Raw genomic sequence first — 13,038 nt, 5'->3', positions numbered from 1 at the left:
GCAGTTTTTGCAAAGCTTTATGTGGAAGGAAACTGTGACTTAGGACAAGCTGATGGCATAAGATGTAAGTACAACTCCTCCGGTTTCATATGCAAAAAAAATTATTGCGCTAGCTTACATGGTTGCAGTGCTACCGAGATTTAAAAATAGTTGCGCAAAACAGAGCGTGCCCGCTCCGACCGGCTTTAAAGGGTTAAAAGCAGCAAATATGGGCGAAACCAGGAGTAAGCAAAAAACCAAAATAAACAATTTATCATTTAAGAAAAGTTTCCATTTAATGTTAATTTTAATTCATTTTATTGTATAAACAGATTTTTCACATACATTTTCTCAGGTATAATCCTGAGAGATTCCCAGAAACATCTTTATAGTATATTCATGATGGTTTATTAGCTTTCATGAATATATACTATATTCAGCCTCATCTGACTGAAGTGAATAAGAAGAATCTCTTTGGCATTCTTGCAAACCTAGTCCCTAGGGGCTGCCTCTCCCCGTTCGCCATGGCTGATTGGCTCAGGAAGAGTCAATCAGCCATGGCAACACAGTAATGGATGCCCATCATCTGTAAACCTGACAGCCTATCAGGGTTCAATCACAAGAACCTGTCTCAACTACCAGGGTCCTCCGTCCCCAAGGAGATATAGATTTGGAAATTGATGCTTCAGCACCTCAGAGAGATAAATGGCATAATGGGAGAATAAATCATCAGGCAGCTTGGTCCCAGTGGGGCAGTGGTGTTAAGAGGCCAACTACGTGTAGCACATGGGGCTGTAAGGCACAGTGTTGTGCGGGTGGGGGGCAATCAGTTTTGTTCTGGAGAAAAATACTGAGAGCCTTTTACAAATAACATCTGTCTGAGAACGGATGTCTCCACAGGCAGTGGGAATTTAAAAGACTGTGGAAGTAACTGGCAGATGGAGAGCAGTGGAATAATTAATTCAGAGAAAATAGGTTACATTGTCAATGCGCAACTGAAATGCAAAAGACTTCACATTACCATTTGAAAGTTTGTTTACGGAACTCCTTCACAAAATCAGTTTTGTTCACTTTTAAAAGCAAACACAACCACTAAGGAGTCTTGATAGCTTGTTCTTTGCCGTTAATAGTGACAGCCTTGTATGTAGTCGTTTAAACGTTTAAAAGTACAGGCTTCTTCAGCGCACTGATGCTGGAGTAGCTTCAATATGAACATGGATTCCATAGTTTTAAAGCTGCTTTGTTCATAAAAATGTGTTTTCTTTCCAGCAGAGGTGGGAAGAGTATTTTAATCAATTTCACTGGTCTAGGTTCTCTCCCACGTGTGCTGTCGCTGAATCTCTGCTCTGTTTAGCGAAGCACACTGTAAATGCCCAGGGAAGAGCTAGGAGCCACTTCACGGGAGCTCACAGCACTGGGAGGCCGCCTGCATAAATCTAGCTTAGTTAAAAAGAGTGTTTCATCTCGGATGTGGGGATCAGCAGTGAGGAGCCATGAGTATAAAGCATGCAGTCTGTTGCAAGGGGCATTTCTAGGGCTCCTTTTTCCCTTTGCAAGAATAAGTGCTCAGGATAAACTGCTGGTGAGCGAACAGGCATCACAGCCATTCATACAGGCACTTTTTTATAAGTGCTTTCCATCTAATAATTACACTCTGGTGGACGGATCCGAAAGCAACTTGAACCTAAGGGTTGAACCACCAACCTTCTGATTAGTAGATGACCTGCTCTACATCCAGAAACAGATCTTACCGCAATTACATTACTAATCATATTAATTATACTGTCACATATTCTCCAAACGTAAACATCAAATTGCTGTTTCAGCAAACCAACAGTCAAAACAACCCGAAATATTTGGTTTGATATTGTATAAAACAGGAAACTGCCAACACATCTGATGAGCTGGAATCATGTGATCATTTCATTTACAGAAATGCAGAAAATGGGACAGAGATGACTATTGGACAAACACACCTAGATCTTAAAGAGCTTCTGGGTTTTTAATAAAGAAGCCTGAATCTGGTATCATGGGAAATATTGTGGATAGATTAGCCACAATATCAAAACCAAAGACAGGTAAGTAAATAATATTGATCCTCTAATAACAATGCAATGTTTCTGCTGTTTCTTGTACACTTTCTTTTTTTCTGTAGAAGGGATATTGGATGGATGGGTAAAAAAATAAATAAATCATATGACAATGGTAAACTAAACATGCAGACACAGGCAAAAAAAACTGCAGTAATGGCTAAAGGAGCATGCTAACAAGCCCAAGGCATTGACCGAGCATCCAGCCTCCCTGGATTCCAACTCAGAGCATCCGTCCAAACCACTGAAACGAGCCACACAAGTTACTAGACCCAAAGCAATAGCTGTCAATGTCCTCATGCCACCTGCAAATTCTGCATCCCTAATGGATAAGAGCCTACACAATATAAATGAGGCGGTGTTAATGTTGTGGCTGCTCTGTGTACAGTGCTTTATTAAAATAGCTGGAACCTTTTCCTCGAGCTTTAGCGTGGGATGATATATCCCATACAACACACAGCTGCACAAAGTTTAATCAAACTTTGTGCAGCGACGAGGCCATCTGATCCCCAAGCACCCACCGGCACCTTGCAAATTATCAGCACAAAGTGACAGGTAAATATGGAGAGCGGAGCTGCTCTACAGGAGTGAATCTACAGACCAGGACACATACTCCCCCTCCCCCCCATCACTCTCGCACAGGGAGCGAGATAAATCAGAAAATGGCAGGCAGGGAGGAGAAATAGGAGCAGAGAATAGTGCTGATTGATATATGCTGCATACTACGCATCTACATAACAGCTGAGACAACCATTTGAGCCACTATCATTACTTACAGGAGAGGCAGGCTCTCCTGTAACTGAGACGACTCATTCATTGACATCACCACCCCCTGAGCCGAGTAGGAGGGCACGCACAATTGTATTTAAATGACAACTTATACCACAGACTAAACTTAATAAGCTTCAAAGGGAACATTACTATAACAACATGCGACACCCACCGCTTTCACACATTATATGCAGAAGCCCTCTGACAACAAAAACCTCCCGTTGTCTTAGAGAAATGCCCAGAGCCTGTTGTGGGGTCTGCAGTGATCCCATTAATGAGGCTTTATAAATGTTTGCTGCGCATGCTATTAGGTTGTATCCCGGACAATTAGCTTTATCGGCATTTCACGTCTTTTTTAGACTGCAATGATTTAGCACAAAAAGCGCTAAAATCATTACAAGTGTCACATAAAGCCTGTGCTGCTGACAGGTCAGAGATTCAGCTGTAGTTTTTAAATTGCCAGCACGCCAAGACCATGCATCGTCGTTCAGAAAACAGCTGATCTCACCAAGGCATCTGTCAAACTTTGGGATAATCGCCCTCTGAAATGAATTTTTTACCTAGTAGTCTTAATGTTTACATGCAGATTGTTTTTCCCCCATAGTCGGGCAGTCGGATAATCACCAAGCTGGAAACATCTCTACCTGAAAGCAAATATTGATCCTACTTTTCAGGAAAAAAATTTTTGGTTCAGCTTTGACCTAATGTTTTGTAGCTTTATGTGACCTTATTGCTGGCTTGATTACAGGTTCTATAGATATTGTAAAGTATTGCACGAAAGTCTCGAGCCATCCCTCATTTCCTCATATTTTGTTAGGAAAATGGGAAATACATACAGTAATTTACTGAAATGCAAAAACAGTGTTTGGGCACTAATCAGCTGTTAATTAAATGGTTTTTCTTCCCGTTCTTATGATCAGTTTAAACTTGCAGGTTTTCTTCACCATTCCCATATTTCTAAATGCACTGAGATGCTGCCATGTGATTGGCTGATTACGTATTTATGTTGTGTTGGCCAGTGGTGTTGGGGATCTCGTTAAAATTGATAAGAGGCCTTTTTGAAAGACGTTTTAAGATTTTATATTATTAGTCTTCGCGTAAGGCCACTTATTCCTGAAGGGAAGTTTTAAATAATATTTCAAATCTGAAGAAAGCGAAAAATGGTTTGCAGTGGATTTTCTTTTCACAGGCCTACACAAGGATTATTCAAAGGATTAAAGACCACAAACACACATGATCTTGCTTCAATAATTTACTCCAAGCTTTTCTCTTCATTCTGCCCTTGTTTGGAGGTTTAAATTGATCTTTTTGTTAACGTGAATACAAAAACGAAAGGGCATGATGCACTCCTTATTTAAACAGGGCATTGCTCTTGGCGAGTAAAACAATTAATTTCAATTCAAGTCAAAGTTACCCTGCAGTGTGTCTGTTACTTATTTATTTCAGACTGTGGCCAAAAACACAAAAGAAGCTTTAATTGTGGCTCTAATTAAAATTGTGATTCATTCTTGCATACAAAAAAAAAAAAAAACCCAAAACAAAGCAGCAAATTACATCCAGTGAAAAAGAAAGCAAAGGAGACATTTAGGTTGGTTTGGTTTAGCTCTGTGAAATCAGAGCTAGAAGCATCTGACCACTCACACAAAAGAGAACAGCTTTTCACACAATCTAACTACAACGTTATGAACACAGCTAAGAAATACCAGCATGCTCAAGAGGGTTTACGCTGACATCTGTGGGGATTTATAAACATGCAGAAAGGCTGGTGGGAACACAAGATGCTAAAATCCTTAATCCATGAGCCACAGTGGCAGGCATGAGGATTTCCCAAGCTTAATAAGAGTAGATCTTCACGGGGAAATAAAAAGGCTGTTGTTCGCTCAACAGAGATGAACTGGAATCTAACTGAGACTGACTGGCGTACAGAGAGTAAAGAGAAAAGAAAGTACTTTCGAAGTAGGAATAGAGAGGAGGAAAACCATTCCTGGCGCTCAGAATGTGGAAAAGGAAAAACCAGATAATGAGAAAAAATGTTTAAAAAGCTGAAGCTAAGGAATCCTACATTAAATGATGTTCCCATGATCCGTTTGTCAAACCCAGAGGCTACGGGTCCATCGGTGGTTTCAAAATTCAGGGTCTACCTGGCTAAGATACAGTAAAGAAATCCTTCCTCCCCCCAGTGAGAGCTCTGTTTGATGTGAGCAGGCATTTCATCAAGCTGGAATTGTACTTCTCTGTGCTACAACAAAAGTAAATCCATATACGTCGCTAGGATTTTCTCTCATGTGTGCTACTTTTGTTATACAGCACCTCAAGAAAGAAGAGATCAGAGAGCAGTGGTCAGTAAAACCTACTCATGGCCACTTCATTAGGTCATCTGATCTCCCGCTCGTTAATACAAATGATCTAAGCACCCAATCAGGTGGTGGCAATCCAATATTTTAAAGATGAGGACATGGTGTAGAGAACCTCTTTAAGTTCAAAACAAGTATCTGATTGATGAAGAAGAAGGGTGATTTAAGTGCCTGTCAGCGTGGCATGGCTCTATTTCAAAAACCGCTTCCATACTTGGATTTCAACACAACCACGTCTAGGATTTACAGGGAACGGTTCAAAAAGAGAGACTATCCAGTGAGCAGCAGTGCTCTGGGTGAAAATGCCTTGTTGATGGCAGAGGTCAGGAGAATATCCACACTGCTCTGAGCTGACAAGCAGGAAGCAGTAACAACAGTAATCACTGCTTATTACAACCAAAGGATGCAGAAGAGCATCATTGAATTTACTGAAGAAGATGGGCCACAACGGGACAGATCACACTGGATGCGACTCCTGTTACATGAGCAGGTAATTGAGACTGCACTTCACAGATGCTCACCATACCTGGACTATGAAATATTGAGAAAGTGTTGTCTGGATGGTAAACAACATAAAATATGGATCCATCCTGCCTTATATCAATGGTTCTGGATGTTGTAGGTCAGCGGTAACCAATCCCCGGGTCCGTGAGTCATTTGGTACCAGGCCACGAGAGTTGAGGTTCGGGTGTGAAATTCATGGTTTTCAGGCTTTTTATCGTTTTTTAATCGTTTTTATAGTTAACTCGATTTTCCCTGGTTCTTTTCCCGTGTGTTATGAATACATCTTTTTTGGGGGGTACCGGTACTGGTTTTATTTTGTTGTATTTATCTGCGACACCTTAAAGGCCGGTCCGTGAAAATATTGTCGGACATAAACCGGTCCGTGGCGCAAAAAAGGGTGGGGACCGCTGTTTTAGATGATATAATGACATGGGAAGCATTTTCTTGGCACATTTTGGGCCAACTCTGCAATTGCTGCCTATGTCGATCCCATTACGACCACAGTGTACCCATATTCTGATGACTCCTACAGCAGGATATCACATCATCTCACAAAGCTCAAATCATCTCAAACTGGTTTCCTGAACATGACAGTGAGTTCACAGCACTCAAATGGCCTCCACGGTCACCAGATCTCAATCCAGTAGAGCACCTTTGGGATGTGATGGAATGGGAAATTCACATCTAAATGTGCAAGCTGCAAATCTGCAGCAACTGTGTGATGCTATCATATGACTATGGACCAAAACCTTGTTTAATCTGCGGCACAAACAATTAAGGCAGTTCTGATGGCAAAAGGGGGTTCTAGCAAGGTGTACCTCTTTAAGTGGCCAGTGAGAGTATATCTGTATATCAGGCAGCAGGAACGGATTAGCCAATTCACACTAGAATAAACAACTAACTAGATTCATTATTTTTAATTAGGAAGTTATCTATTCAGCTCTACTAGAAGATTAATTATGTAAATTCTATTTTGAAAGTGCAACAGTTGTTAGCTACCATAGCATGGAAGAATCTAATGAAAAGAGGGTCAAGAACAGTCAACTGATTTCCTTTATTTGCTTTAGTTGTCGAGTTAATCGCAAACAGTGGTCCAGACTGAAACGCGCCAATGACAACATTTTCTCTCTTGATTGTTTTCAGTGCTGTTTTCTTTGATTTAACAGTTGTTGGGAAGCTTTTATTAAGATAAAGTAATTTCTCTTGAACTCAATTAATATTATACTGACTTCCCCACATTTCTTTTCAGCTCCGCTGGATGCGTTTGTGCAGGGAGGTGTGCTCGCTGTGAGACTAAGAGCAGGGAAAGTAGAAACTATGTGGTAACTATGTGAAGCTAGTGCAAATCAATTAGGTGAAAAACAGAGATCAATAAAGGATAAAATATATAAATATGGATGGCATGGTTAAGACAAAGACAGCGACTATAAAAAAAAGCTTAATTTAAGGATTCAAAATGTCACAGTAGCTGCTTTCATTTTTTTATATAATATCTAAGTTGACAATAGCTTTCCATGTGTTTACTGACGTTTTGATACGTTTTCCACAAGAGCATAATTTTTAGCTTAAAAAAACCCAACTTGCACAGGAAAAGAGACAAATATTCATTAAAATATAGAAGCTGTTACCATTTTGGGTAAGTTTGGTAGAGCAGACCAGGGTGGAAATCTGAAAGGAATCCTTGCTGATGGTACAGATGCCCAGGGTCTGGGTATTTTTTCCAGTGGTGGAGTAGCCTTTCTCTTCCATCTCCAGCTTTGTGGAAGGTAGGTTTAGGTACAGAGAAGAGTCCTCTAGCTTCTTTACCTCCGCCTGGTTTTAGAGAACAAGTCTCAGTCAGTTTATTGGTAGAAACCCCAAATTACTGTGTACACATTAAAACAATGTTGCATTCTATAGCTGTGGTTTTAATGGATCTCCCTTTGATATATATTACCAACAAAACAATTTGTGTGTTTTTCTACCGAGCTGTTGCATGTGAGGAAAAATATCATTCATTTCCAAATGCAGGGTTGACTGACGAAAACAACAATCCAGAAAACATGACAAGACAAATGTAACAAGATAGATTTTTCCCATATGAACTTTTTAATTAACATAAATGGGCACCGTAACACAGAGGTATCATTATGCAAGGGTTTTTAATTGGAAAGTACTCTCATTTCCTTGTGCGGGCTGATGTGTACCAGCTACCCAATTCACATACAAAGCACTGATGGCAGGCTGTTATGATGACAGTCGCCGATACAATAGGGCAGTTTTTCACCTACAACTTATTTCATGGTCATTTCACAAGGAGAGCGGGCTGTCTGACGAGTAGGCAGCAAGAAACAAAGACTAAGTGTGTTTATGGGATGTTTTTTTTTTTTTTTTTTACATTTACCTTGTACACGATGAGATCATGCTCACCGTCCCTCAGAGTGGTCCCGTCATACCTCATCAGCTTCACAAAAGACAAGGCAAATATCTTCTCCGATTTATCTTTGGCTGTGGAAGGAAAAAGAAACACGCAAGCAACAAAGGCAACTTGGTTATTGGTGTTTACTTTTGAGACTAAGACTGCGTTCATATATACAGTTCGCTTTTTTGTACCGTTTGCTTTTTGTCTCATTTTGCAAAACAAAACGCACCGCATCTTTCGTACGTGTGCAATATGCTTATGTGAACAGTGTTCGTCTTCGGGAACAAAAAAGAGATCATATTGCAGTAAACCATGCAGCACTGCTGACGTTACAACGAGTCATTAACAAACCAGCAGTCTGAAAGAAGTGATAATCCAAACGCTAACCTCAGCACTACACTCCCTGAGTCAGCTCCTGAGTTAGCACAAGGAACTACTGTTCCCCTCTGATGTCTTTATTAATGCTATGGCTGCATCTGTCCGTGAACTGTTTATTTTTCACCCTGAAGTGAAGCAAATGTACGCGCGCCGACTGTTGAGACCAATTATGCATAGGTTTGAAGGACTTGTGCATAATATAATGCGAGGGAAGTGGGAGATGCAATCACAGTTGGTTGTTATATAACAATATGTGCCTTAAAATAAAATAAAAAAAACCCTGCTAATTACAAAAAGGAATATTGTTGAAGTGGCAGGCTTTGGATTAATGTACACTTGCTGTTATCAAATGAATAAACACTTGCACTTGTGCTCTGCTGCAGCTGTGACCAATTTGTATAATCCTGTAAGAGTGGAGGAAAGATGCTCGTGGTTTATGTGTGCAAGTGCAGACACATGTGTGATTGGGAATGTTGAGTGGAAGCGCTGCATAAACAAGGAAGAGAGTTACGACTTTGTCCTGTAACCGGGACTTTGGATGGGGCCACATACATCATCATTGCGGATCAACAAGCTCGGATTTACGCGCAGGGAGACGTGATTCATCGAAGTATATATCTTGCATTCTATCTGCATAAATCCCCTCATTGGTTTGCTGCCCGCAACTCACCGGTGAATAATTGCTAGGCTGAGAGGAACCAGTGGAGGGAGAACACTGTAGGCATGCCATCCAATAATACCAAGTGTATTAGTGACTTCCTAAAGGGCACAGAGCTGAAAACTCTTAATTTGGACAAAAAAGGTCACTTTCAGGACAGAGCTACTTCTTTAAACCAATCGAAGTCCGATTTGTGTGCAAGTTTCGCAAACTTCCCCCCTTAAGGTGGGCTGTCACTTCAAATTTAGTTGACTAAACTGTTCCACATTTTAAAGCCTACCTGACTCACGAAGCAGAGGCATAAAGACAGATGAAACAAAAGTGAAAAGATGGCAGGAATCTTTTACAGCTACGGCAGCATCTGTGACAGCAGCCATCAGCCTGATGAGGCCTGACAATGTTAGAGTGCTACTCTGACGCACTGTGTTCGAGCTGGCCTAATTCTCAACCAGAGGGCTGAGATACTGAACACATGAGCTCCACTAGTGGTCTTGATGAGCAGCTCTGTCACTCTGTGTATCCCCTTAAAGTTCAGCTCTAGCTAGGAGCACATCGAAGGAAGCAGGAAGGACACGGCCACATGACAGCGCAGGCAGGCAATACAAAGGCCTGACAGCCTAAATCTGCGCTGCTTTTCATCACAAACTAATCACATGTAGAGAGGTTAAGGAACAAAAATCTATGCCCGTACACACGGCTGTTCCATCTTTGTTCAGCCTTTCAAATATTAATATTAATATAAGAAAGTGGTTGATTATAGCACAGGTAATAGGTATGCTAGAAACCCCACAATTAAACCAGGTTGTTCCCACTGAGTTAAGTGCATGTATGATCATCAGTGGAGCCCTGCAACAGGTTAAGGTTGCGCCAGCTGACAGCTGATTATCAATAGCTTGCAAGTTAGCGAGCTTGTACTCCCTTTAAATACTTTAAATGAAAATCATAAGTATTATCAAATTCATATTAAATTTAATATGATATGCTAGAGTTTATTTTTACATCTCTAAACAGCATAGCATTTCCTACAGGGGATTATACAGTATCTTTTAGAAAAAGAGCTTTTGTTAGTCAGTCTTTTCTTATTGAGCAGAAAATGACATACTGTCATAGTCTAAAATAATGTCACTTTACGTTGCTGTTTTTCACTGATTGTCCACTGATGTGTTTTTTGTTTTGTCATTCATCTGTTTCGATCCCTTATGTGTGCCTAGATAACCTTAGATCTTTTGTTTTCCGTTTCTTTCTATTAGTGGCATCAATCTGAAACGGTATGTGTATTAAAATGAGCCTGTATGACTAAATCTGGCACATTTACATAATGGACCTAAACGCTCATGTTAATTAATGTGCACTGCTCCTTATATATAACAATAATTATATCAAAAACACTTGCAGAACAGTCATACAGCCACTGTCAACACAACTCGGCACACTCTGAAATGAATATGCACGCAGGAAAAATAAGACAAAGCACTTTTCTCGCTCCGTGGGTTTGATTTTAAATTTGAGCTTGCTATAACTGTGTGTTTGCACAGAGTTACACACAAAGCTTTCCTTTCCACTGGACGAATGTGTTTATTCGGCTGTGCACAAGAAGGTGCGGTGAAAGCATGCACAAAAAAAAAAAAAAAAAAGTTTAAAAGGTTAATAAGAGCAATGCAGGTTTGGACAGTACCATTTTAGCTGTTCAACTGATAAACACACACTTATGTAGCTTTGATCATCAGGTCAATTACTCCTGGCCCAACCTAAGTTTAGGCTGAAGACCAGAGGCGATCGTGCCTGTGCTTCAGCTGCACCTTATCTTTGGAATAGCGTCCCCGCTATTCGTGCCTTAGACTCTATCCAATCCTTCAAATCACAATTGAAAACATATTTAACCTGGCCTTCCCAACCAGTTAGTGCCCTCTAATCTAATTAACTTCTTAGTTGATATTTTGTATCTATGAACTGACCTTCCTTCTGAACTGAGGTCCGATACCTATTTTTACCTCACTCTTCTGGTCTATTAGTGCCTCGCTTCTGTCTGTGCTAGTGGTAGTACCTGACCTGTATTTTGTTAATTGATTTATTTTGATGTGACGTGCTATACAAATAAAACTGTATTGTACTGTATGGTACTTATGGTCAATAATCAACGCATGCAAATGAACCTTTCCTGCTGATGTTTGAAGTGGGGAAAATAAGCTTCCCAATGTATCACCCTTTCTCACTTACCAGCAGCAGTTGTGCTTTTGCATTTGGGCTACACAGCACACATTACTGTGGGTGGACAGCACTACCTTACCCAGTGCATGCTCAAAAATATTCACATAATCTCCCAAATGGCATATTTAAGTATATAAAGAATGTTCCCACACTGTAACCAATCACAGTATGGAAAAGGATTAGACACGTGAGACACGGATCAGTGAACAAAGCGTCATAAAGATTTAAAACAGTGATCACTATAGAAATGCACTTTAAAGTTTTCAGCGTAGGGAAACTGGCTGATAATCTAGTAAGTATCTTGAACTCAGACACTCCCAGTAATAGAAAAAAATATAAGAGAGATTTTACTCTGATCCGAGTAAGACTCGACCGTAGATTGCCGTCTATGGCCAACATGGATGACAGATCACAAAAACAGTTATCTTTAAGGTAGTCTTATGAGATCTTAGCGTGTCTAAAGGATGGAAAACATTGGAAATTAATTAATTCTATTATGTGCTTTGATATCGACTGTACAAACGAGAAAATCTAACGGTTTGTTGGATAGTTCCTTCAAGCACAGCAAGAGTGGATGAGTAAGGATTTGTTTCATTGAGCATATTAGGTTCAGAGAGTCTGACCCAGACTTTACGTTAACTTCCTCTGTGAAATGAAAAATGAGTTTCTTCACTCTTCGGGTTATCGAGCTTAGAGTTTTCCCTTAATGCCCTCTCTAGATCTGGATCAGACCTCTGGTACGGTCTGCGGTATGTCTGTGATATTACGTGCAAATATGCTAGTTTCAGGAGGTGTTATTCTGCTCTTAAAAGCAATCTATTGCAAACTGAGATGAAAATTTAAGTCGTACACAGCGACAGTAAGGCAGTGAGAGAAGTTGGTCAGAAAATTATAGAAATACATGCCTGCACGGATGCATACAATCTTAAACATGGATAAAATTAGATCAATGTACATAGGAATGTCACCTTTACACCCAACATAAAATAAACCCTGGTCTCTATACTGTAAGCACATTCACCAGCAGCAGCAGTTCACCATGCACAAATCCAAAGAATCCAGCTATTACACCTTTTTAACATGTCGCTATTGTCAATTGTCAGAGAAAAGTTGAAGTTTGGCGGCATCAGCATGTCCCTGCAGTCCCAGAGTCACTTGAGGTGAGCCAGTTTCTAAAGTAACCGTTACACCAAGATAACAGCAAGTCAGAGTTTCAAAGGCATGTCTCGTAACAGCATTAGTCTCCAGAGAAGCAAGGTGCCGAGCATGACAAGAAGGCTCTCCAAGTGGATTATAAGCCAGCGTTGAGCTCTGAGACCTGGCAATTTCCTCCAAACCACCTGCATGCAGGTGAGAAGCAAACAAAGCAAGAGGATTTTGGAAGTAGATGATGACAGCAGCTGCAGATTAGCGAAAGGGTATACTTTCCAATCCTCACATCCTCCAAGTTCTGCTCTGCCTTCTGTGCCATTTGAGCTGATTGCTTTGTATATACTGTATACACCTGTCATGCTCCCCAAACCCTTTTTCCTGCACCGCTCCTGTGGCTGTAGGAAAGCCTTGCCATGTGGCAGGCAGATGGGCTGGCAGAACTACCACTGCCAGGCTTCCCTGACCTTTACACCCCGAAAATTAGAAAGGGTGTAAAAAAAACAGAAAACAGAAGGGCGTACAACGCTGGCTGCATTCAGCTAG

The 13,038-nt window shown here is 40.7% G+C and overlaps 1 protein-coding gene across 4 annotated transcripts in view; it reads right to left on the bottom strand.

Annotated features, from left to right (window-relative positions):
• The window catches only part of dock1 (dedicator of cytokinesis 1), a 195,263-nt gene that overhangs the window by 137,938 nt on the left and 44,287 nt on the right, over positions 1 to 13,038 (bottom strand). For all 4 annotated transcript variants that reach the window (XM_005736499.2, XM_013911671.1, XM_013911672.1 and 1 more), the window contains exons 17-18: positions 8,082 to 8,185; positions 7,327 to 7,510 (exon numbers count right to left, since the gene is read on the bottom strand). In XM_005736499.2, coding sequence (XP_005736556.1) covers positions 7,327 to 7,510; positions 8,082 to 8,185 — 288 coding nt within the window. The remainder of the gene's footprint in view (positions 1 to 7,326; positions 7,511 to 8,081; positions 8,186 to 13,038) is intronic.

The sequence above is a fragment of the Pundamilia nyererei genome, unplaced genomic scaffold (assembly GCF_000239375.1).
Source record: "Pundamilia nyererei isolate P.nyererei 1_Seehausen unplaced genomic scaffold, PunNye1.0 scaffold00069, whole genome shotgun sequence".
NCBI lineage: Eukaryota > Metazoa > Chordata > Actinopteri > Cichliformes > Cichlidae > Pundamilia > Pundamilia nyererei.
This window is presented reverse-complemented; position numbering and strand designations above follow the sequence as displayed.